Consider the following 27688-nt stretch of genomic DNA (forward strand, 5'->3'; position numbering starts at 1 on the left):
TCACAACAATCTTTTCTGGTTTATTGTATACAATTTACAAAAAAACAAAAACAAATGAAAATTATCTTCTCAATAAGCAATCCTTGATCACCACCACGTGTTTCTAAAACAGCCAGATGTTCACAGTTTAAGAAGCCAAATACTACTACTTTTTTTGTAAACGTTAATGGTGAAAGAACAATAATAATGGTTTTAGTCAATCATCATTAGTACTTGAAAGTACAAATATAAATCAAATAAGACTAAAAAAACTTGTACAATAATATCCGCTATAAACAAAGCTAATTAAAAAGAACTGCTCTCAACCTGCGTTGTAGGTTTCATCTTGTTTTAAAATTAAAAGCAGTATTTATTTTTCTGAAGCATCCAAATGCATGTTCATAACCAGATGTCCTTACAAAGAAACACGATCTTCTTTCTTTCCTCATTTTTTAATCTGTTTATATTATATTTTACTTCTGATTGTCTTTTTCTTCCTTGGCAATCCTCTTTGTCACACCACTGAAATACTTCTCACGGAATGAATTGTGTCCCCTGTATGGCATATATTGACCGTCCAACAAGTAAGAATTCTGATCTTGATCCTGCATGGTATCAAAATGCAAGCGTTAGGTTTTACAGTAGTATGCTCAGCATGTATTGCCATTGGTTTTCCTCCAAACTTTTTCAGACAATTACAAGCAAGAGTAAAGTTGTTGGTTTTTTGTTTGGTTGGGTTTTTTTTGTTTGTTTGGTTTGTTTTTTTTTTTACAATTCAATGGCAAACATTTAAGTCATTAGATTGATTAAAGAATTCCAAAAATAGAATGCTAAGGTTTCCATTAGGATTAACAAGAACATATACCTCCTACTGCAAAGTCTTAACATTTAACAGAAAAGAAAATCCATATGCAATGGATTCTCATTTGACATTGATCAAATACAAGCTGTAAGCAGACAAGGGGGTTGTTGGTTTTTTGTTTGGTTTTTTTTTTTTTATGTACTCATTCAAATTTTCATTATTCTACTCTGTACAGCAAAATGATGCAAGTTGTCAGTACCAGACACTTGAAGTTTTAACAGTGCTGCATCACTGGAAATATCTCACCTAACATCACCAGAATCCAACCCTTGCATGAATGAATGAGAGCACAGGTACTATACCACACAGACTTTTGTAAAGGAAAATATAAAGATTAGTTTCCAGAAAAAATACCATCTGGAGAATTCAATCACTCTAAGGTTTGTGGCAGGCAGATACAAACAGAAGAGGAACACAAATGACTAAAATGAGTTCCTACAGTTACTGAAGCGCAATCAGAGAATTTTTTCTTATGCAGTATTCACGTACTTCCGAAAGTTAAAGTTGACACAGTAAATCCCTACACACAATACCTATTTTACATCAGCCAAGAACATAGTTTAGAAAATTGGCCCATTATATATGCAGAAATTTAGTTCAATGTGTACTGTGGCTTTATGTAATTAAGATACAGTATTGATAATATTAGTTGACAAGTAAGATAAACAATTCATCAAACTTCGAATGCAAAAGAAAATTGATGGCAACTTTTAAGAACAGTTTTACACTTATGGTTGATGTCAGTTTATTATGCTCAATAGCAAGATGGAACGGAGATAAACAGGCTCACATAGGACAACTGAACTGTGCAAAGAGAAAATAAAAATGAGCACACGACAGAACTGAACCTCCATTCCACTAAATGTTTCTTCTCAATGCATCCTCATTGCTATGATTTTTTTAAGCAATGTAGCAACATACAGATTGGTTCATTACTTAGGTTTACAGTTCAGAGTTATTTGTTCATATCTGAAAATAAGGTTACTGTGGAATGCTTTAGCATAAGTAGTAGGAACATGGAGGTAGATTTAAGTCAGTATTTTCAAACTACGCAAGTATTACAGTGCAAGGATGAACTGAATCCTAGCAGACAATCTCCCTCTTCAGCTATTTTGTAGCCTTTCCAGGCTTTCACCAAGCAAGATCAACACCTCATCTTGCTTTGGATATCCTAATATGCATTCTAAAGGAGTGAAACAAAAGGTTTTTCAACACAGCAAGATGTTTGTGTGCATATACAAGTGCCCTCTTCTGGACACAATGAGATATTCCTATGAAGTTGTTCTCATCTGCTATCCTAGCAGGCATCAGCAGCATGCCACTGGCTTAAATTAACTTGCTAAAAGTTAAGTGCCATGTGGATATCCATGTACATGTACACCAGTAGCAGCAAATTAGTTCTATTTAAATACTGCGATGTTGGAAAATAGCAGGAGAAAATGACCTCAGTAAACCCACTGCAGACACAGTACTATCTATTGTCTTTTGGTCACCTGTGAGAGACTGCCATCTCTAAGACCATTCTCAGGCTGACAATCAACAGGCTTCTAACATGTCCATGGGGAAAAAAAAAATTACTATTGGCAGACAAAACCAAGGAGGATTTAAGACACACTCCTCTCACAGCCAGCCTGTACCCACTTCTCCAGATCTCTTATACGGGACCACTCTGAGGAAAAGAGCACTTATTCTTCCCCTGAATTTGCAGGTCAGTAATCCTTCTTTGACCTAAACATAGAATATGTTTTTATACTTTTGAGATGTGTTTTAATGATAATTCTACATAATTTGCTTGTTTTGAGAAATGGATGGGATATTTGACCCTGAAGGATAATGATATATGTGTCAACAGTATTTTAACATAAAAATTAATCCTTACAGCCTCTAAGAGGTCACACATCTGTACACCATTCATCTTGATTCCTTAAGTAACAAAATGCTGATTCAGGGTGAAGGGAGGAAGGAAGAAGGGAACTACCCCCCTCTACCCCCAAGCTGCTTAGGGCAAAGAGAGGATATGATATGTAAGAGAACAAACTTCGAGTTAAATACAGCTGTAAGAGGAGCATCTGCATTCATGAAATGGAAACAGGCTTGGTGCATCACTCCACAGCAGAATCCATTTTGTAAATCCAGGCTTCATCAAAAGCTATGCAAATCATTGCTCGCTAGATGAGAGGAGATAATGCAGTCAGGAACAGATTTCTCGGGAGAGCTTACAAAGGAAGCTCCTGGCCCACATCACAGTAATTCCAGCTTAAGAGCTTCCATTCCCTACCTCTCCCCTGTACAGACATGACTGCCCAATAAGATGGTAATTGCTTTAAAGAAAAGTAACAGATTGGGAATTGCTTCTTAAAAAAGGGAAAAGAAAATAAGATACCCTGAACTACCTGGAGATGCCACTCACTGTTGACATTTACTGGTCAAAACAGTTTTATGGGCAACGTGAGAACTGATCAAAGTAAGAGGAATTCTTAGATTTCAGAGACTAATGATTTCCGAACAAATTCTAAATTAGGGTATTTTATATCTATACAGGGAGCTGAATGGGTACAATCTGAACACTAGGGATAGGCCGCATTTAACTCTACAGAGATAAGAACTTGTCAAAAATCATCTTCATGAAACAATTTGTTGTGACTACTTGCACTAGACCTGATGCCTGGGCATCAGGCACAGGCTCATTTCAGTAAGGAAGCCAGTCAAACATCCTCAGTTAAGCTCTATCTTGAGTAGCGTAAATTGGTAGAATATGCACTCTAAATATTTGGCAGGAATGTTTTGCAGTGAGAGAAGATCTCCTACGGAGGGTGTCAGCGGCAGCGTCAACTCTCTCTCAAGTGCATTAATTGTCCAGTGCAGTTAATATGGATGTTTTTTCCTTTCTCTCGCCTTTTTTTTTTTTTTAAATTTAAGTTCAGGGAATGGAGTTGAACGACAGTGTTTTAAGGGAGATAGTCTCTTTCCTCCGCTTAACATGACACACTGGAAGAGGAGTAAGGAGTACTGCTTGTGACACACAGCTGCATCTAGAGGTGAGGAGCTTTTTTCACTTATTTCCTTTGAAAAAACTGTACGTAGTTTTCAAGGCATAAAGTTTGTAATTGGTTACTCAACACAAAACAGTGAGACTTCCCAAGAAATCATTTCCAAGACTGATCAGCAACGATCAGCCTACTTGGAACTAAGTCAGCTCTTTCCCCAGTCTGCCAGCACTACCAAGACGACAAAGACTTCTTTTATTTGTAAAAGTCAGAACCGAAGATGTTCACTAATCCCTGGTCATTCTTTATCATCATCCTTGGTTCTCACTTTGAATAATTTAAGTTCTCAAAACAGCAGACTAATTGCAAACAACAGTTATCACATAAAACTTTTGCTCTGAAATGTTTTACGATGACTTCTGTGACAACTGAAAACCAATAAAGCTCTTGTCAAAGTGCTTGCTACCAAATGGCTTTTAGCTAATATGAGTTTTCAACTCAACGCTGACTTGTTCTAAAGACAACACCAAAAAAGGCGTTACAGATCTCCAATAATAATGAAAGAGGTGGAAGAAAGAGGGGGAAGCTTAAAGATAACAAGAAAGCTTTGTTTTTCTTTAAATCTTGGCAAATATTAAGTGAAATTCTAAAGGTTTTTATGAACCTAGCATGCCTCAGTTCAGCCTCAGGGTAATTACCCGCATTCAGTTTTTGTTTAAAAAAATCTTCCTAGCCTTATCACAGCTTCCTACCACTCTACATCTGGTGCTGGACAGTAGCTATAGAAACCACTTGTAGTAATGTTATACAGCTATAAACAACGCCGAGCAGTTTCCAAATCAGGGACAACAGGGTCATATCCAGGAACCGACACTGCTAAATTCAGTAGGAAAAATTCTACACCAGTAACAACTCTGGAGTGACCGTGTGACATGGAAATGCTGGACCCATTCAGCGTGGTGGATTTGTATGCCCGATGCTCCAGAGTCCTTTCATGGGCAGTCATATGCCCAGAGCTCATCCTTCAGTCAAGTTTTCTGTTTCATCTTGCTACATAATTTCTAGGTGTTTCTCTTAACCCTTGTCAATTACAGATCTCTCCTCCAATTTTTTTTTTTCAAGAAGTCCTAATTAGAAATTTCAGAACTAGGTAGCATTTACCAGCCAAATAGATACCAGATATTTCTGTAAGACAGCCAGCAGAGGAATGAAACAAGTAATTCGGCAATAGCTGAAATAATTCAGCATGGGGAAATCAACAAGCCTCAGAAAACAGAAAGCTAGACATACTGTTGTAAAAAAAAAAAAGGGAACCCAAACAACCCTACCTTTAAACACTGTTAGCAAGTCTACTTGTTCTGAAAATAGTTGGTTGACCACCAGATATAGATATCCAAGAACCTTGTGGTAATAATGCTGTAAGTTTTTATACTCCAGTTTTGCTACTGATTAAGCACTTACCAGTTATTTGACATTTATATTAAAAAATAATGATGACAATTCAGATATAGGTGGCACAAATTGAGACCTTTCAGTCTTACATAACTTACATATATTTTTTAAGGATTTGAAAAATAAACCGGCACAGTACATTTTTACTTGATTCAGGCTGGAAGAATTGGTTCAAATCTCCTCTGACCTAAAGCAGAAGACTGGACTCCTATTAGATCACAGTCGACAGACATTACAACATGAATCTACTTGGCCAACAGCTTCTCATTCTTCTGCTACCGCTGTATTCCAGTTCTTACATATGAATGCCTACAGTCTTTAGAGAGCTAGACTTGTGTCTTTACGGCTTTAAAAAACCCTCCCTTCACAGTTCAATGAGGGTAGACTCACACATAGTCCTGCCTGCTACAATATCAATTAGAAAGTTTTATTTCAGGTTTAGAGAGATATTGGGGAGATCCATATCTGTTTAATACCAGAAGAATGGACACTAATGCCCATAGGAAAAAGTAATACATCAGACTAGTAAGCTCTCACTTCATATCACTTCTGTTTTGTTCCTCTCCCATTCCACGCTTCTATTCTTCACTTCTCTAATTCTTCTGCTTTCAGAGTTTTAGAAGACTAGAAGTCACCAGCTGGCTACTGCTAGCTGCCCTCTACAACAACTGCCTTCATTCACTTTTACTATTATCACTATAACTTAAGACTGGGGAGGAGGGGAGTTACTAATGACCACCGTAGCTGTCCAAAAAAACCCTTAAATGTTAAAAAACAAACAACTCTTCTGCTCATATTGTGCACGTGCTGGAAAAGTCTATTCATATCAACACTGTGTTTCGTAAGAAATCTTTTCCAGTTTTCATCGTAAACTTAAACAGAACAGACTGGACGCTTACAAGACAGCAAGTTATATACCACCTTTCGTGATGTTTTTAATTTAACATTTATGATCTTCATGCTTATGATTAGTTATGATAGATCAATACTTCAACTAGACATATTCATTTTTTACATTCACTTTGGTCTCCTTTATATTACAAGCACAATCAAATTGCACCACTGATTTCACATTCAGTAACTGATTGAATTCATCTCCAGTTAAGAGTTTAGAGTGTTACTAGTGAAATAGAATTTGCTGTGAAATTTGGAATTCATTATTGGTGGCAAACACTGGTGAAACCGAAGGACTGTATAATGACACTACATGATTTGTAAAACTTCTTAGCCACTTGCGAGTACTACACTAAGCTGAATTAAAAGGCATCTGTGAATGCCTGTTACAAACCAGTTTAGTAAAGCAGACAGGAACTGTCCGGAAACATAAATGCTTATATATTCATAAAAATTCACTCTTTCATTTGGGAAAAAGAAAAATGGCCACAGCTCCAACTATTGAATTTTATGATCATATCTGATGAGTCTGATACTGAGAAGTATCCAATTCAAAGGTTGTTCAAGATATTAAGACAGTAAAAAACACATCCCAGGTAAGGGACACTGGGGTGGGGAAATCTTAGATAGTTAGACACCAAACAACAAGACCCTAAACCAAGCAGGCACTAGCTAAGGAGTCAATATATATTTTGTTATTTGGACAAGTTTTGCATCATCAGAAACAGTACATAGGTTCTGGTATCTTTAAATTATCTAAAAGACATCTGGAGTCCTGAGCGTAAGCACCTGCAGAGTTTTATCTAAGCAGTAAGCCTGCCAACTAGAGTCAGGTGCTCAGAGCTAAGCATTTCCAGACATGAACCTGTCAAAGCACGTACTGAAGAACAGCTGATGCACAAAACAAGAATAACAAATGATGAAAGTCTATTCGCAGAAGGGTGGATACATTTTTTAAATCAGAACATGTTATCCTACAGTACTGACAATAATAAAACTCCTGCAGAAAACCTCCATGAACACCCTGAGACATACACGTCAAAAACTTTCATAATTTACCCTCTCGGTTTGCTACTGGTGAATTTGGCAGCTCTGGCTCTGAACTCCACATACAGTGTTTTAAAAAAATTCAGGTGTTGCTTGAGAATCTCAATCATTAGCATTATGAACGCAGTACTGAAACCCTGCTGTGTTATTAGTGCAAGCACCGTGCAGACACAGCAGTCTGACTGTATCTCCTGTCATTTAAAATAGCTCTTCCAACTGACAAGAAATGTACTAAAAACACTTGCTCGCCATTTGCTCGTGTCTTCATTAAGAATTTGCTTCACCTTCATTTAGCATCTCTTTTAACAGTATTAGGTGACAGAAGCAGCAAGAAGAAAAAGGAGACCTGGATGTAATATTCCCTGGTCTCAATGCCACAGGAGAGGCACTTAGCATGTCCCAAAACAAAAAAAACAAAACCAACAAACAATGTGCTTCACTGTACTTACGTCAGAGCTACATATTATTTCCAAAAGCTAAAAAAGTAGCACTCTAAAAATGAAGTAACAGGATTGAATACAGTTTACCTGTACTGCCAGACCCGCAAAGGCATTTAGTATTTACTTGGGCACCAAATTACACTTTGGAATCAATGGGAATTTAGGCATCTAGGCATCTCTGCGGATGGGATTCAGAGTTCAGTCTTCCAAGAAAAGCATATGCAACTTTCACAAGTAACTGTAAGTTCAAAGATCTCTTTCACACTATTAAGTGGCTTGCTCGGGATGAATAGTTTATCAAAAACTGAGGAGAAAAAGGAAAAGACCAAAACCAGAACGGTCCCTTAAATCACTACCCAATTTATTTCAAAGAAACGTGTGGCGATTTTACAAAAGCTCTAACTCTCATCATAAAATACTCAAGTGTGATAGAAATAAGGATCAAATGCTGAATAGCACAAACTTTTCATGAATGCCATAGCTACTATTTTACACAATATAATCAAGAATGCAAGCTTACCTTGAATTCTTTCACCTTTTCCATGGTTATCAGGCGCCTTGATGTGTGGCTGGAAAGCATCTGCTCACAGTTGCTAATAAGTTTCAGGCACGGGTGGCGGGGAATGATCTCTTCTGTGTATCTGGAAGAAATAAACATTCATAGAGCTGTAAGCTCATGAACTGGAACACTTGCATCTGAAACAGAATTCATACAGATTCTTCACAAAATGGCTTACACTAAAAAGTTGCTATGCATTTTAATCTGATTAAAGAAATTCAGGTATTGGTGCTCCAGAGTTTTTACATCATATATTCTAATCATCTTGTGACGTAAAATGTGTAGAATAAATTAAAGCCTCACAGTAAACAGACACACACACACACATTTTCTACATGTATTCACATGATGTTACATACAGATGAAGTTGCTAAGCCACTATCCATCGTATTTGAGAAGTCGTGGCAGTCCGGTGAAGTTCCCACTCACTGGAAAAGGGGAAACATAACCCCCATTTTTAAAAAGGGAAAAAAGGAAGGCCCGGGGAACTACAGGCCAGTCAGTCTCACGTCTGTGCCTGGGAAGATCATGGAACAGATCCTCCTGGAAGCTCTGCTAAGGCACATGGAGGACGAGGAGGTGATTCAAGACAGCCAGCATGGCTTCACCAAGGGCAAGTCCTGCCTGACTAACGTAGTGGCCTTCTATGATGGAGTGACTACATCAGTGGACACGGGAAGGGCTACAGATGTCGTCTATCTGGACCTCTGTAAGGCCTTTGACACAGTCCCCCACAACATCCTTCTCTCTAAACTGGAGAGGTATGGATTTGGTGGGTGGACTGTCCAGTGGGTGAGGAATTGGTTAGATGGTCGCATCCAGAGGGTAGTGGTCAATGGCTCAATGTCCAGATGGAGACTGGTGACAAGTGGCATCCCACAGGAGTCTGTATTGGGACCGGTACTGTTTAATACCTTCATCAATTACATAGACAGTGGGATCAAGTGCACCCTCAGAAAGTTTGCAGATGACACCAAGCTGAGTGGTGAAGTCGACACACCAGAGGGACGGGATGCCATCCAGAGGGACCTGGGCAAGCTTGAGAAGTGGGCCTGTGTGAACCTCATGAGGTTTAACAAGGCCAAGGGCAAGGTCCTGCACCTGGGTTGGGGCAACCCCCCAGTATCAAGACAGGCTGGGGGGTGAAGGGATTGAGAGCAGCCCTGCTGAGAAGGACTTGGGGGTACTTGGTGGATGAAAAGCTGGACAGGAGCCAGCAATGTGCGCTCGCAGCCCAGAAGGCCAACTGTATCCTGGGCTGCATCAAAAGAAGTGTGGCCAGCAGGTCGAGGGAGGTGATTCTGCCCCTCTACTCTGCTCTGGTGAGACCCCACCTGGAGTACTGCATCCAGCTCTGGAGCCCTCAGCATAAGAAAGACGCGGCCCCTGTTGGAGCAGGTCCAGAAGAGGGCCACAAAAATGATCAGGGGGATGGAACACCTCTCCTGTGAAGAAAGGCTGAGAGAGTTGGGGTTGTTCAGCCTAGAGAAGAGAAGGCTTCGGGGAGACCTTATTGCAGCCTATCAGGACTTAAAGGGGGCTTATAAAAAAGATGGCGGCAGACTTTTGAGCAGGGCCTGTTGCGACAGGACAAGGGGGAATGGCTTTAAACTAAAGGGGGGTAGGTTGAGACTAGATATAAGGAAGAAATTTTTTACGCTGAGGGTGGTGAAGCACTGGCACAGGTTGCCCAGAGAGGTGGTGGATGCCCCATCCCTGGAAACATTCAAGGTGGGGTTGGACGGGGCTCTGAGCAACCTGATCTAGTTGAAGATGCCCCTGCCCACGGCAGGGGGGTTGGACTAGATGACCTTCAGAGGTCCCTTCCAACCCAAACTATTCTATGATTGTATGTTAATGTATGCACACAGGCCTGCCTGTATCATTTCAAGTAGAAAATACCTCAGCCAATCAGGAGTAATAACTTAGCCAATCAGGAGCTGTGATTTTAAAAATGTATTCCACAGTCAACACATACAACGTTGCAGGAACAAGAGACTTAACTCTGTCTCCCTAAAAGGAGACAATTACATTTCGATTCCAAATTGTATTAAACCAGCTCTTATCAGACAGTGACATTCCTGGACTTCAGAATTTGGTGTTACAAATGTATCATATTGTAATTACTTTTTCTAAAGGGAAGAAAAAAATCCATTATCTTTTAACATCAGATGGTAGCAACACTGGGTTGCAATTTAATCCTGTCTATGGAAGCAAACAGTTACAGTGTTTTAAATGCCCCATCTCATAAGCATACTATTTTCTGTAGAAACAGCTTTCTCTAGACTGTTTTCAATCCTTCTATTTCTCCAAATGCTGAAAGAGGAATGTAAGGATTTAAAAGCTTTGCATAGGACTAGAGGAGCAAGAAGTATTGACCTAGCTAATAAAACAGATATGAAATCAGACATCCTTCCTATATACTGAAATATAGATCAGCCATTTAGTCTTAGTTTTTGTAATAAGCTTTCCTATAATAGTTACCTCAACATAATACAGAAAATGGTATATGGTATTGCCAGTGACTATGTTTTCATATAAAACGCTTGCTCTCATGATTCCCCAATGCTTGGGGGTCAACAGAAATCGGACATTAAAAAGCAGAACTAAACAACTTTCACACCTATCACTTCAACTTAAAAGATACAAAGGAGGAGCTTTATATTTTTCCTGTAAAGAAGTGGATTTTCTGAATGCACTTTACAAAGTAAATGTATTGTTCTGGGAGAAAGAGAAGTCAAATCCAACACAACTCAAAATAGGATCCATGTAGGTGCTGATGGAAATCTTGACGTTTCTTAAAGATAACAGTGAGCTGTTGAACAAATAAGACAATACCAAACACAGACTTGTAAATAGGAAGTATTTAAGTAGAAGAATAATAAGTACAAACAGTACTGCCTCTTTGCATTGTTCCAAAACTTCCAGATCGCAAACCAACATTTCAGTCACTTCTCGTGTGAAATCAAGTCACCACTTCTGCTAGGTGAAGTCAAAACGTGCTTTTGACAAAGGAGAATCAAATTAATTCTCAATTGTTTTTTCTATTACACAAGACTTTTGATGCATCTAGTACCACCAAACTGCCTCCCTCTCTTACAAGGCAGGCACTCTGCCACAACATCTTAAAAGTTTCTCTTCATAACCATATAAAAGTCTGACTGCAAAGGAATTAAAAGAATTCAGACTCGACAATGATTTCAATGTCAGATTGAAAGAGTAAACTTTGGAGTGAGATGCTATCTTGCAGAGGGAGAGATTATTATCACTTTGTTAAAAAGCCTTGTCTGTTAGCATTAATGCATATATTTCTACATTCTTTCAGGTAAAACTCAGAACGTTATCAAATAAGAAATATAGTAGCAGTAGTTTTAACAGACATCCATTTTAATCCAGTTTTGTTTTTAATTTAAGGAAATACACAAGGATCTCAAATAACACATGAACCTGATGGCAGGTGTTGCCAAGGGATACTTGATAGCACAACATATTAGTAGACAGTATCTTATCTTCCCCCCACATACTTGCTTTAACATTTGTTCCTGTGTTCATCATTACAGCTGAAAATAAAGTGACTATACTAATATTCTGTGCTAATATAGTGACTTCAGTAGTTCAACCTTCATTGCATAAAGTCAATTCGTAGTAGTAAGTACAAATTTACTTTTTAAGAGGCAACCCAACTAGAGCTTGAGAGCGCTGACCTCCCCAAAACAGCAACTAAAGTAGAACCAGAATGTGCAGTTCACAGTTATCTAATACTGCTGTACTGAGGAAGCATGCTCTCACCAATGTTCAATGAGCAGACAAAAAGCTCTGTATCTTGACAAACAGAATAAACTCAGTAATTCCAAACAGAGGTTTATTGACATGGAAATCTAAGAATTCACAACCACACAGGGTCTGTCAGGCTTAAGCATGTATTAAGACATTTTGAACAATTAGCTATAATACTGCTAATGGCATTCATTGTTTTGTTTGTGAATAGTCTTACAAGAAAAAAAGCCTAAGATACCAATTCTATCATTAAAAAAAAAAATAAAAATGCAAGCTACTAAGTGCACTCTTCTGTTATGGAAGCATGTAACAGAAATGGCTCCTTTTGATTTCCAAATTTTCAAAACAGCATGTGGTAATTAAATGTAGGACTGTCACAAGCCATTTCCACGGTGAAACCAGGGACAACAACTACTTTATATATCAGTATAGTTTGACTGTACATAGAAACATATGACATTGTAGAAGCTACCTTCAGAGCACATCTACATCTGGAAAATACTTAGAAACAGCTACTGTACATCAACTCCTCACTTTACTACGAAACAGTTTTGGGAAAAAAACCCCAAGCAACAAAACAAAACAAAACAACCTCAAAACCTTATCTAAGAGATGCTGAAGTAAGGTATGCAAACAGATGTTTTTCCTTTTAAACCCAGTTCTAATCCCAGGCTGCACTACTGAGCAGACAGCATCCTGCAGTCTCTGCTGGCCTCTCTCGTCCTTAAAAGGGCTGCTCCCCTGCGCTTCCTGCCTCTCACTGACATCTTTTGGTCACTTGACTTTTGGTTTCTCAGAAGAAAGCTAAATTAGTAGTGCCAAACCCCAAAGAGCCAAGAATGTTCTCTTACAGGACCTTGTCATGCACCTCTATCAACCACTCTAGTAGAAACACATATTAATAAGAGCCTGGCTACTATTATCTTAGAAATCTATCTGCACCTTGAAAGTCTAATTTTCTAAGCTTAAACCTCAACCCATTGGACATGCATTTGCAAGGACATGTGAAGGTTTTTTTTCTTTTTGGTAATAATCAGGAATTATCTCCAGCCAAAAACCTTATTTCAAATCTGCTTTCCCTCATACGAAGTTTTAAAATATGAAGACTAAGCATTACTCTTAATTGCTACTACTATGGAAGTTCCAGCTGTACTATGCCCCAAAAGAAAGCACAGTGAGAATGTAGCATCCGTTCTGACATACTACATACCAGAAATCAAGAATACATACTCAGGCCTGTATATCGGCAGCCAGTAAACTAATCTTCCTCCCATCACCAGATATTCTGCCGCAAACTTCAATAGGTCAAAAAAGATGTCACTTAGATGATAATTGGATGAAACGAAGATGTGATTTTCTGTGCTAAACAAAAAATTTACAATTGTAAACATAAAAGCACAGGTAAAACCTGCATTTTTAAGTAAAAAAAAACAAAAAAACAACCAAACCTAAACACAAAACCCCAAACCACAAAATAGCACTATCTGAGATTTGCAAAACTACCTAGGACAATCCAGGTGTACAACTTCTACTATGAGAAATATGACTTCCCAAATTCCCCTACTGGCTCTTTAGACTATCACCTTTAGTAGCTGTGGAAGTCAAAGAATCACAAGCATGTTGGGAACAGTTATTTTGCACAGCATCTTTCTTAAGAGCAATTTACAGTAAAAGGTAGAAGACAAGGAAGGCCGGGCAGTGGAGGAGCCATGTGTTCTCTCTGAAGAGAAAAGAGCAGTGGAAATCCAAGAGAGAAGGTTAAGGTAAAATAGAGGTATTCCATTTTAGACTGATTTTGCAGCTTGCAGGGCCTGAAAAGCACTTTCTGAGAATAGGAAACACAAGGTAATGGTGGCTGACAGAGACGAGAAATAGGATTTGAAATGTGAACACATGCAAATGATAAGCAGGGAGAACAAAACCAAGGGGATTTCAGGAAGTGACGTACTAGTTTTGCAAACAGAACAAAAAGGGCTTTTCTTCTTTAATTATTATTACTATCATTTTTTTAACTGCTGACAGCCAACCAAGAAATAATAAAGATTCTAAAACTGTGACTGGGTTTCCATTAAGACATTTATACTCTACAACAGACAAGACAGCTTACCAACCTTCTTTCAGCTGACTTAACTGTTTCCTTTTGCGAACCCGTTCTGCGAGTAGCTTCTCTGATACCATATGGTGCTACACAAAGCAAATGCATAAGGCAGAGATGAGAACCTCACCCTTTGTCCAAATAACATACACTTATATTATACATACATAACAGTGCACAAACTGTGGCTTATACAAAGTTAAAAAAAAGAAAAGCTTTTACAAAGTAAAAAAATCGATAAGGGTCATTTCTTCAAGATCTATTAAAAGTTTCTTCCTCCAAAAGGTTACTTTAAAACTGTTTCAAAGAAAGCCCTTCAGCTGTAAGAGGCTTCTAACAGCCTAGACGTTTGCTACACTACAAAGGACAATGCTTTTCTGTTTTGTTCATTAAAAGATATTCCTTACATTTCCAACATGTGACAAATAATCCCATCCTCTTTCGACAGGCATAAACATCTCCCCTATAGCACTTAGCTAACCTTTTTCAAAATTGCATATATTGGAATCTCTTGCCAACACATTACACAAATGGTAATTCTCACACAGAGAGATAAGAAAAGCCAGAGATGGCTTTTTCTCATACATTTTTTGCACATTGCTAATAGCATAACATACTTATTTCTTGTTCAACACATTTGTTTTTGTGAGACTTGCTTCAGCATCATGGAAGCACCAATATCACCATTTTGTAAACGCAGAAGTTGCGACACAATTTGCAAACTCAGTTCTAAGTCATATTAATGTTCTACATTGTCTTACTGACAAACAGGCCAAATAAAAATTAGCAGGCAACCCACAAAGAAAAGTCACGCTCCCTATTTCTAATTAATATGAATGTGTCATCGTAAGAGCCAGCACTAGAGATCAGACATTGCTGTATCAAGGTCTTTTATTTATTCCCTTAGCCTCTACTCCCTCTCATGCATGAATGACAAATGGTGTTAAGTACATAGGTTTCTAAAAAAGCAGAGGATCCTTTCAAACCACTAGTGCTTCTAGTAGTCAAGTGTATCAGAAGTGCATTAAAATTTCTCTTTGGAAGCACTCCAATAAGCACTTAACATAAGTCTCCAGAAGTCCTTCAGAGCTGCATGGCAGACTGCAGTGTGTTGCAGATCAAGTCCTAACAGCAGCATGGACCATTCTGGTAAGAAGTCTCTGTGCATCCATAAAGTTATGCCTTTACTGAATGGGACTTCTTCGAAGGATGATTTTCAGCCATATTGATTTCTACTGGTGAGCATAATATTCTCTCCATGGAAGAAAGTATTATCGCCAGCTTTGTTACACATTTATAACTATCCTTAAAATAAATGCAGAGATGTCAAATGCAGATCCAATTTCCACAGTGCTGCTCTCAACGGTCATCTTTTGTAATATGGAAACTGCAGATCTGAGCACTCGTCAAGACATTAAATCAAGGTACACAGGCATAGACATAGGCAATAATCTTTTAGTCATTGTTATTAGGCAACAAAAAGCATTAACAAACTTACGATCTGTAATGATTGCATCAAACAGCATCCCTTTTCGCCATATTGGTCTTGAAGAATCAGAAACTAGTGCATCAAGGTAATATTTCTCTAAACCATACTGTCGGAGATTAGCTCTGATATTTTCATCTGGCCCTCTCCATTTCTGGTTCTTTCTGCTTGCCTTGCCTGGGGGAAGGGCGGGGGGCATGGAACGGAAGAAAGCATACTCAACAGCAAACTATTTTATACGAGAAGCTTTCATACACTCTATCATTTATTTTAAAGGAAAAGAATTAAATGTCACATACAAAACCAGAGTTTATCTCTTGCCTTACTCTACTCACTGTCACAAGTATTTGCGATAAACTTCACAAGTAGCAAGGAATAACGACAATACATGAGAAAAGTTCTGCTGCACCATCTGCATAGGGTGTCACAGAACACATTTATAAAAATGTTGGTTTGTAAAATGTTCTCACTATCCATCAGTCATAATCCTGTCCAATAAGTCAGATATTCTTACTTCTCTGAAAAACCGCAGTGCAAATCATGGGATTAGACTTCCTGGGTTAGGTTACAAGAAGCTTCCTACATCACAGGCTAAGAAAGCACACAGCTGTTGTAATTATTATTTGGAACTTTGTTTTGGTTTTCATTATTCCTTTTATTAAATATTTCCTGCTTAAAAAATAAGAGAATAGCTTAGCTAGGATACATGTAAATTGGTCAATAAAAATAAGCATGACCAAATAAATCCTGCGAAGATTAACGTTGCTTTAAAATCCGCTAAATATCATTCGCTACCATCAGTACTCTTAGATTCCAGAGAGTAAGATTTCAGTGGCTTAGAAATATGTAACATACCTAATCCATGGATGGTGTTGTAATCTATATCAGTACCACACACATATGCTCCAAAGTGTGCTGAGGAGATTAGAAGGCCACCTATAAAGGGGAGAAAAGGGGAAAAGTATAAACTGCTGTCATAAATGTTATCTGTGTTAGGATTTTTTGCTGAGGAACTTCAGGAGTTTACACCAGTAGGACACTAGACCCAAAGCTAGACCCAAGAAAAAGAAAAAAAAAAAAGAAGAATTAAAACTACCAACCAGTTAGAATCACTACGCAACTATAATCAGAGATAATAACACTACGTCCCTTGTCTGTTATACCTGATCTTTCTTATCTTGCTATGCCCTATGTCACTCCTTATCTCTGGAGACTGTTCTTAGGAGTTTGTTCATGGTTTTCTGTATTTCAAGGCAACAAGATCCTTTAATCATTACATGAACCAAAACTTTTAATTCTACTTTGCAAGCAGCAGAATTTCAAATTGTTGGCAAACAGTTTGAAAAATCACCACCAAACGAATGGCAATTCTACCGTGTCTGTTCTCAAAGTCAGTCTCCTTAACTGTGTCTAAAATCAAACTTGTTGTATAATGTGGCCATTCCCTGGGTAAGAAGCAATGGTCAAGAACCTTGAAAATGTAAATATCTCCAACGTAAACAGCAATATCAAAAAAGTTTCTGTAATTGTTTTGCAGTGTGAAAACTATATACAGATGCATTTTTTTCTGCATGCCGCCTATTTTGTCAGTACGTTTATCAGCGTACTCATCCTGCAATAAAACTAATTTTTTAATCACTACTATTGTGATCTGCTTTCCTAATTAAAAAAACACCTACCAAAAAAAAGCATGTGTGATTGCCCCTTGAAACTGGGCAATGGTTGAGTAGCCCACAGAAAAGAGCAAATGACATTATCTCTTTAACAGCTTCCAAATGAAAAAAAAGACGTACAGCAGAAGATTACCGAAGAGCTGTGTTGTTGAGTTGTTAATAAGGAGGTATGTAACTAACAGAATGGTTTAAAACAGGTTTAAAACAGTGACTGAGAACAAGGCTGTGAACCCCACACTTCTGATGTCAACTGCTTACGGATACAAACAGTCCTGCTAAAATAAAAGGGGATGATTGCTGCAGGATGAGAGTTGACCAGCACAGGGAACAACGCGCAAGCTGGCTGTGCGGGTGACACCAATTCTCCCATTCACCGGCAGTGTGGAGGAGCACCTCAGGTGGCTGCATTGCCCCACGCCACCCGCTCAGCAACAACAAATCCCTAGCACGCACTGCGTGCACAGGCTAAAGATCCCATCTCAGGGCACTAGAAAGCTCCTACATCATATGCTAATGAACTGTACCAAAACTGAAGGTGAGGGAGAAAGAAGAAAAAAAAAAATCCTCTGTTTTTTCTTGTGAAATGGATCAGGGAAAAGCAAGGTTACTCACCCCAGTGGAGTCACCCATTTCCCTTCTCGGCTGCAATCCCTCAGAACAGATGGGCAGTACCTCCAGAGGGTCAAGACAAATTTAGCTAGCCCTGACCCCAAGTATGGCATACCACCCAGTCCTATAAAAAAAGTAAGAAGAAAGTACTTTGCCCATCTAAGAATGTTTTTAATCACAGGGAAAAAAAAAGTTAGGAAAACATGAACTTACAGCTTTTAATAAGTCTCAGCTGGTACTAGTTCAATTGTGTTCACACAGAAGGTGCATGAATACTTAAATACTCTAATATGGCCAGCCCTTTGACCTACTATATCAAACAGATGTATACAAAGGGTTAATCAGAGAATCATTGTGTCCCCTGATGACTATTAGCAGAATGATGATGGCACAGAACTTCATGCCTTTCTATTGTACACTATTTCCCCCATCTCTTCAGCACAGATGACGGTCCGGTCATACTACTTATCCTCCAGGATGTCAAAGAAAAAATTCCTGTCATTTGCAATTATGCAGTATCACGAATTGACAAAGGGAAAGTAGGGACAAACATCTTCCAAAGGTACGAACAAGCAGCTTACTGAGATAATCAGAACAGACCGTCTAGGAAGAAGTACGAAGTATTCAGGTAAAAGACTTAATTTATTCTTCCAGAAACCTCCAGGCTTCCTTCTGCCCAACACTGAGGAAAGAATATCTAAACAGTTTACGGAAGTTACATTTTACAACTCAGAAACAATCCTGGCCTTTCCAATTCTGCTTTACAAAAAAGGGGAATCAAGTCTCCTAAACCAGCCTGGTCAAAAGCAGTTTCCATTCCAAGGACAAAATCCAATTGTCCACTCATGTTATTGTGGAAGACTTGTGATTTGGCTCATCCAGCAAAAACAGTTTGTTTCCAACAAGCAAGCACCATTTTGCAAGGCCATTCTAATTTTGTACTATTTACCTTTTCAGCATAAAAAACAGGGAAAAACCAAGCCAGGTATTGAAGTTGTACCAATAAAGAAATCTGAACTGCAGTTTCTTCAAAGTACTCCTCAAATCCTCAGTGTACGTTCTTTCCAAACCCATCAGCTCAAACCCACTGCATCACTCTCAACTCTGAGCTACATCCCAAAATTCCAGTGGCAGGGCCGTACTATTTACCTTTTCAGCATAAAAACCAGGGAAAAACCAAGCCAGGTATTGAAGTTGTACCAATAAAGAAATCTGAACTGCAGTTTCTTCAAAGTACTCCTCAAATCCTCAGTGTACGTTCTTTCCAAACCCATCAGCTCAAACCCACTGCATCACTCTCAACTCTGAGCTACATCCCAAAATTCCAGTGGCAGGGCACTGTTGCACTGACAATCTTGAAAATCCTCTGAAGAACCTCAAGATACTATTGAAATTCCCGGGGTTTACTCACCAAAAGTAGGTGCAAAAGCCACTGTTTAGTTGTTAAGTCATAAATACACTTTACTGACAAATGCTGTGCCACCCAGTATCTCCGGTGTCCCTATGCACCTTTAATCTCAAGCCTGTGTATTACAGCTGTCTAATGCAATAAAACCAGGAAAATTGCAATTCAAATCATCAGGCAATTTGGAGAGAATTTTGTATATGTTACATTTTTGAACTGAAACACGACTTAACATTTCTCTTGAATTTCTATAGCTTCACCGCTTCTATGTGATTTTTCTTCCTCTAACTTTACCCTTCCTTTTTTTTCTCTTCAATTTGCACTCCCAAGAGAATGAATGCTCTCAGATAATTTTTTGTGATTTAGGTTTAGCAGATTTTTGTAAAAAGACACAAAACCATAGACACCGAAATGAAACAAACTGCTTGGAGATGAAGCAGAAGAACTTCCTCAACCTTTCAAAGAGTACTACCCATCTGCAAGGAACACAAGCACAAGGAGGACAAAATTTCATAAGATGTTATTATGCATGCAAAAAATCAGGTCGTATATTAACAAAAATTTAAGACAAAAACATACAGTTCACTGAAGCCTTGTGTTTCTGAAAATATCATATTCCTGGTCTGTTTTCTATGGTACAGAGAAGCCACGTGCTAATAAGAATCTGCCCTACTAGTGACCCTGTAGTGTTGTCTTATCTCTCCCTAACTTCTCTGCAGTGATTTCTGCAGTGAATTCTCTCCATCCTCCCATTAATGTAAGTATTTTTAATTGTATGCATCTCACACATGGTCTTCTGGATCAAAGTTTAGCAAAATCCAGGTCAGAAAGACAGCCTTTGTTATGCTTTTGAAGAAACTACTATAGGTAGCTTAACACAATATACTCTTGTATGATTAAATGGCACAACCTGACACAACAGATCTTCTATTTCACCTACAAAACAGCTGAGTTTCCCTTAGATAAAAAATACTTCTATGCCACACACAGCAATACGTGGAATAAAAGCTCCCCCTCCTGGCTTAACTAAGAAAAGTTCAGCTGGGGGAGAATACATGGTGTGAACAATATTGTCCTGAAGACAAGACATGATGGTACAAGGAACTGATCACTATTGAATGCTATTGACCTAACTATTGCTATGTTGTGCTATATGCCCAGAAGTGCCCTCAGCACTCCTCTAAATAGCCACCTCCAAAAATGCTGCTCCTTCTAACATTCTGAAAGTGGCTGCAGGGAGTGCTCTAGCCAAATTTCAGTTCTCAGTCACTTTGGATCTTAAGCAGTCCGTGACACGCATGAACTGGTGTTTAAGCCATGTTACATAAAATAATACAGTGAAGACAGACTTGTCAGAAGTGTAAAATAAACCGTTTACATCTTCTGAAGTTAGCCTCCCTCTCAAGTTAACAAAACATTCATTTTATAATCACTACTTTGCTTTTGGTATCATCTCAAATCTCAGTCGACCACCAGAAGCCACTGTGCCAAGTAAAAGTGTGGTGCGAGCAGTAACACAATCTCCCAGTTTTTCCCACCAGTAGAAAAAAAATATATACCTGTTCCAACAAATGGATCATATACAACATCGTTGGGTTTTACTCTCCCATGGTTTGCCATAATGAACGACAGGCAGGCATCCATGCTAGTATTTCCAATAAAGTGTCTCTTTTTTACACTGTAGGACTCGATAAGTTCTCTTTGGCCATCTGCAATCTGTTGAAACATTTAAAACCACTGTCAGGTCTTAAATACAAGATATAAGCAGACAGGCTAACAGACTTGCTTAAGTGACACCATCCAACAAACAGGTAACTCTTCAGTTCATAACACATCACTTTGCTTTCTGCCATCTGAAAATATGACAGACTTCTTTCCAAGCAACAGATATCTTGGTTCAACACCTAGATAAATTCTTCAAGACAGAGGTCAAAAATATACAAACAATTTAGAGGGAAAATTCTTCTGAAGAAATAGCAATTGGAGCAACTTTGCTATTATTCTAGGTATCAGAAAAACAATTCCTGGCATTTCAGAGTTAAAAGAATTTCAAAATGATGAGCAGCAGAAATGCATGTTAACACGTGCATGCACATACACATGCTTATGCTTAAGGTCACACAGAATTTCCACCTTCACTGACTTTTCTGTCACGCTCAAAAACTAAGTTTAGGATAGCACTGACAGATCAGAATTTACTGGAAAAACAAACAAAGACCAAATGCTAACATTTTTACATCAGACTTCCAAAATACGTTGAAGAGGACCAAAGCAGTCTGGAAGCAAACACGTTCAAAAGCTCTTCCAACTCTATCCCCCAGCTCCGGTCAACATCAGTTTTCTGGGTAAACAAAATACACTTGCCTATTTTTTTCAGGTTGGTTTACTCCTTTTTAAACACTTCAGGAATCCAGCACAGATGGGACAACAGCTGCAATGTTTTGCAGTATTGTCACAACCCAGGGTGCTTTCACATTAATCACAGGCATGGAGAATATTCACAGGTGCTAAAGGATCACTTGGATCTCTAACTTCTCTGTGCACAGCCCCTGACCATAGCTGTACAACCTCAGCAGTGGTTCTCCCTCCTTCCAGCTGCCCTTGACCCAGGACATTGCAAGCACATATTCCCATCAGTGGCTGGTGTCATTCTGGAAGATGTCCTTTGGGGAGCCACTTCTTCCTCACAAGAAATAAAAGACCAGATCAGATTTCCTCAGGATATCCTAACAATGCAGCAGGTTTGGAGCGCATATACTCAACAGGCTAGAAAGTTTGTAGTAAACACCTCAGATGACAAGCTCCAGACAGTTTTTGAATGTTGTTCCTACTGTACATCACTGCATTGTCAGTGTCCCGCGGTGGCGAGCATCCACCTGTGGGCTGGACCCCCTGATGTCCAAAGCCTCAGGGATCAGTCTGTGCCCTTCAGGACCACTTGAAACACTTACAGAATGCTCCAGTGGGGCTGATGCAGCTCAGCGGGGCCGCAAGCCATCTACAGTTCCTGTATATCTTTCTTCGTGTTTGAAGTACAGCACTGCATTGTCAGTGTCCCGCGGTGGTGAGCATCCACCTGTGGGCTGGACCCCCTGATGTCCAAAGCCTCAGGGATCAGTCTGTGCCCTTCAGGACCACTTGAAACACTTACAGAATGCTCCAGTGGGGCTGATGCAGCTCAGCGGGGCCGCAAGCCATCTACAGTTCCTGTATATCTTTCTTCGTGTTTGAAACAAGCGGCTGCTGCTTTTAGCTCCATCTGAGCCCACAATAATATAATACATCACCATAGCTGTGCAGTCTCACCGCTGTGTTGAGTTCCCTCAGTGGAGGGCAAGATAAGGTGTGTTCCCAGATACAACTTCAATTTTTTCCACCTCTAAATTGCTCAATTAACCTGCTTTTTCCTAGTCACAATAAGGACTTTCAAGACTTGCATCAGTGTATCATGCAGCGACAGATTCAGCCATAATTATATTGTCTGCTTCCATTAAAATTCAACACATTTTTTTACATTTAAATTGAAGAACACTTTCCTGAAAATACAAGCTCATAAGAACTGAAGCAAGCATACTCACGCACCCATCTACCAAAATACAAATGAAAGGGCTCTTCTGGAACATTATTAGGATCCATTCCATAATCTTCCAAAATCCAGAAGATGTGTTCTGGATTCTTTAAACTTACTTTTCCTTTGAATGGCAGAAATTCAAGGGCCTATACAATAAAGAAGAACAGAGTCAAAAATAACAGGGTCAAATTTTTTGAAATAGGCACCCCACAAAAAAATAAAAAGAAAAAAATAAACCAAAAAACAAACCACAATTCCACTTGTGAGAAATGACAGATTAGGACTACAGGTACATTCTCAATTTTCTCTGGATTTTTGAAATGCTTTTCTTGTGAATAAAGATAGCATAGCTCAAATGATTAAGGATTAGAAATCAGGAACAATAACATTTTTTATTAACTGAACAGAATCCAACTTTAGAGGAAATGAACTGTGCATATTAATTATGCAATTTTCAAGTTATAAAACAACACTGATGATGAACAATGGGATTTAAAATTTCAGTGATGTGCAGCTACACCAATTTACATAGTCAGCATTATTTCATGTACACAAAAACTGAACAAACAGGAAAGGGTAGCTACTATTAATACAGAATTTCAGTCTCTGTAAATGAAGTAAATAGGATAAATAGCTGCTAAAAATAGAATGTGGAAGAGCAGAAATTAACAGTAATTTAGAAAAAATTCCTAATTAAAATACTGATACAGTTAGGAGGCGGGCAGAAGCGCAGACAAGAGCATAAGGACAGAACAGGAAATCAGCACACAATCCACAGCTTGCAGCTGAAGTCACTGGACTGGCTTGTTTCACATTCTGCAACAATAAATGCCTAATACGGAGCTCAAGCAACAGATTTTCTAAAAATCTAGCACCTAACTCTAGCCGTTTGAATCTTATAGTTTTGGGCAATAAGCTTCAGTTTCCCCAGCACACTGGGCTGAAATCAGCAGTGATATTTGTTTGTCTTTGTACATGCCTTACATGATCTGTTCAGAAAAAAAAATACAAAGTCATGAATTTTGAGGAGAATGTTAATTCAGACACAAAGATCTCATTTAGAGCTGATAAGGCATAAGCTGTAAACTGCTTTAAGATCTTCAGGAAACGCAAACTTAAATACACTCTAGACAACACCGATAGCACGGAATACGAACAACGTGAATAGATTAAATTAAACGTCAAAGTTCTCTTAAACATCTACTTACATCTATCTTTTTTATTTTCTGTGCTTGCGTCAGTGTTTTATTAAATGTATGAATATGTACTTTGTAAGTAGAGTCTGACTGTAGATATGGAAGCTGAAAAAAAGGCAAAGACGCTTTCATTAGTACAGTTGCAGTGCTATTCAGTGTGCTTGAGGAACCATATTATCCAGATTCTTTATACGCATACCATCTTCTCCATTGGATAGTTCTTCAAAGATGCACAGAGCTCCCCCGCAGATCTTCCATGACCCCACAGTTCAAATATAGACCTGAAATTACAAAGTTTTTTAGGGTGCAGTCATACAGGGGTAAAAAATGCCTTGCAGATACTTACTCCGTTTAACCTTCTTGGCCAATGTATTTAGGCTTTGCTTTATGGAGTACTGAAGTGTGTCATTTAACTCTTAGCACATGCTTAAGTTTTATTCTTAACAAGGACACACTTATTTTTAATCCTAAACTGGTATTTCGATGAAGCTTTTTTGTTTGGCAACATATACTAAAAGGTAAATTTCAGTCTTAGTACCCTTGGATATCACCAGACCTTTTTCTGGCACACAGTGATACCAGCGAATGAGACAAAATTCATTTGTACCTATCAATTTGATGGGGTAAGCAAAGGCTGAAAAAGGTCAAGAACAGACTTTCAAAGTGTTACGCTACCCTGGAGTAAAACAAACTGTGAAACTGTAACATCCTACATATAATGACATCATCAGAGGTTCTATCCCATTTTAAGATGTGGTTATGATATCTGATATTTTCAGATGTTTAAACACTATGCTGCCTTACACTTTTTTTGTTTTGTTTCCATATTGCTGGCTTTAAGAAAAGCATTGCCTTGGAAGATGAGATAACCGATGCTACGGTAATGAAGGCGCAACACCACATCATAGACCTTTCCCCCAGCATTCAAATATCCCAACTGAGTGGATTTTCTGTATCAAAGAAAAAAAATCTTTTTAGTACAGGAATCCTAGTGTCACTGCATATATTGTTAGACATTCTTATGTGCATTTGCAACACACCGTAAACACAGCCTTTAAGGATTAGCAGTACCATGTAGTACTTTTTCAAAGATGACTCCTGAAAGAAAATCTTCAAAATGTTCAAAGGTTTAGCTCACTCAAGCAAAAATAAGAGAACTACATTTTACTAAGTGACAATAGCAGATACTAAGGCCCAGTGGTAAGCCATTTTGTTAAAGTATTCCCTTCCTGAATAAATTATTTAAGGCTACATTTCTAACCCACATTTACCCTGAAAAAAAAGTACATTTTTCACGGTGTCTAATTTTTTTCTATAGCATCTGCTTCTATCTACTGTGAGAATTTAAACGATATTTCTAGATGGAGCAATGGAAATGCTGGCAGCATAGCCTTTACTAGAGGGAACCCAATATTCATCTTGGAATTTTATTCAACTGTTGGAGAAGCTTTGTATACATGGGGTTTCTTTAGGCAAGAGTGTACAACCCAAGTCATTGTAGGTAAAACTGAACACCTGACACAAGAAGCACTCAATAAGGACCATGCAACGCTCTGCAGAGGCGCTCAAACTAACCCTGACCAGGACAGCACAGACACCCCAAATTTAGTATAGTCAGAGAGCCATACCACAGCTATGCTGCTTCTCATCCTGAATCATACCTCTGAGGTATCTCTCAAGCCTCACTGGAAAGCATGTTATGCAGACATCTCTAAAAAGGACCAAAAGCTGCTGGAACAATCTCTCTGGCATATTCCTGTGCTCCTGAATTTTCTAGAAGGACCTCTGCTGCAGCGGTCTGGGCTGAGGGCTCAGATACCAGCACTAGGAGGGTGACACAAGGAATCACTACCTTTGCCTTCCAAACTTGACTTTCAGTTTTCACGTATCACTGGTTTTATCTTTTAATTCCATACACATTTTAAAACAAGCCACTGACTAAACATTATTCAAGGCGACTAAAACATCAGTGACGCTACAAGACAAGTACTGGCTCTGCAGTGAAGAACACCGTTTCAAGACCCTGCATTGATTGTACACTAAGTAAAGAGGACGGGCATGCTACATAATCAGTCCTACAGGCTCCAGTAATGCCTCCTCGATTCTAGAGGTAAACAGAGACTGTTCATTTTAAGACTCCATACAAAATTAATATTTGCCACAATATAGCAGAACAATTTTCCACCGCCTACATTATCATTTACAAGATTTTTCACCTCTTACTTTGCACACACTGTCCGTTTCATTAGTCCCCTTGCCATCTCTTCTGAAGGAATATTGAGAATCCAAAATGGAGACTGAAATAAAGAGAAGATAAGTGATGCAAATACCTAGTGGGAGGATGTCACGTGAATTACACAACTACACAATTCCGTTCTATAAAAACAGAACATGCATGCTGAAGATTAAAAAAAATAAATAAATCTGTTAACTGTACAGAGAACATGAGGATAAAACATTTAATTTGAGGTAAAACTGTATACTCAGCTTGAATGTCTGAGAAATTTTATTAGGTATTTCATTTTCCCACCATATCTTTGACTTGGTAAAATATTACTATTTGTTTATGCTTCTCTAGATTATTCATCCTCTAAAGACTCAAAACACCTCATTACACACAAGTAGTAACTAAAACACGGTAACATTCTCTGACTAAGCATTGAGACCAGAATCACACAGCTTCCTAGCTTCACTCTTCCAAATACGCTGTCTCATTGATTTAGAGGCAAACACCAAATTCAAACGGCTGCTGAATGTTTTCATAGTTCGGCTATTCTGAAAAGAAGGGAGAGCCTCCCAACAGATGGCACTGTTTCTTTTCACACTGTTAAATGAAGACATCCTGAGGTGCATTTTGTGCATCGTTTACTCAGTTCCAAGTCTTTACTGAAATTGAGAATTGCTCGGTTTTGGAAGATTCCTTAAGAAACTCCAAAATTTATTCAGCTACCCATATTTAATAAAAATACTATAAAGAACATACTTGTATACCATACATGCACTCAAGTAAAATATTTAGTCCTCACTTACATTTACACGAATTTCCTGCTCACCACTGAATTGTCCATCATAAAGCGAGAGCAAAGATGTTATTTCCTAAAATGAAAGTATAAAGGTCAGGCTTTAGGAGCATTAACTAACGGTGGGTTTTTTTAAAAAAAGAAAAAAAAAGAGCACAGCGGATTTTTGTAACGAGACAATTTCAGAGAGAGAGCAGCACACCATAAATTCTATCAGACTGTGACCTGCATAGGGATTATGAACAAAATCTTAGAGATGGCAACAGAAGAACGAACAGCGTTTACTGCTGACTTACTGCAGGAACTGGCAATGAAATATTTGGAGTAATTGTGTGGATAAGGCAGAGGTTCACAATTAAATTCAGCTTGTATAAAAAACAGCTTTCTCAGAGTTCAGTTCTAAAAGAACGAGCCACGAATAATTTATGAAATGTTGTACAGTATACAATAAGATCCAAGTTAGGCAAATTTCAGTAATCAAATCCAACTGTTTTGCATTTTTCTATTCCTCTTTCATTGAAATCTTTACTGTTCAATCCTACGCTCTCACAACAATATTCCTCTTACAATATTAGTCTATCTATTCTTAAATATTTTTCTGACTAATTCACGTAAAAGCAATGCCTCACTAGAAAC

At 38.5% G+C, this 27688-nt stretch overlaps 1 protein-coding gene across 1 annotated transcript; it reads right to left on the bottom strand.

The window, feature by feature from the left end:
- Window positions 1-27128, bottom strand: TRMT11 (tRNA methyltransferase 11 homolog; the record flags this gene model as incomplete). The annotated part of the gene is made up of 12 exons (XM_009279354.1): window positions 1-584; window positions 8182-8302; window positions 13228-13359; window positions 14109-14181; window positions 15591-15755; window positions 16434-16514; window positions 20825-20981; window positions 22848-22982; window positions 24045-24137; window positions 24232-24313; window positions 26256-26329; window positions 27063-27128. Coding segments are annotated over 12 exons (1311 nt in total), but the record flags the coding sequence as incomplete, so codon positions are not given.
- Between the last annotated feature and the right edge of the window lie 560 nt (window positions 27129-27688).

Source organism: Aptenodytes forsteri, unplaced genomic scaffold (assembly GCF_000699145.1).
Source record: "Aptenodytes forsteri isolate BGI_AS27 unplaced genomic scaffold, ASM69914v1 Scaffold515, whole genome shotgun sequence".
Classification (NCBI taxonomy): domain Eukaryota; kingdom Metazoa; phylum Chordata; class Aves; order Sphenisciformes; family Spheniscidae; genus Aptenodytes; species Aptenodytes forsteri.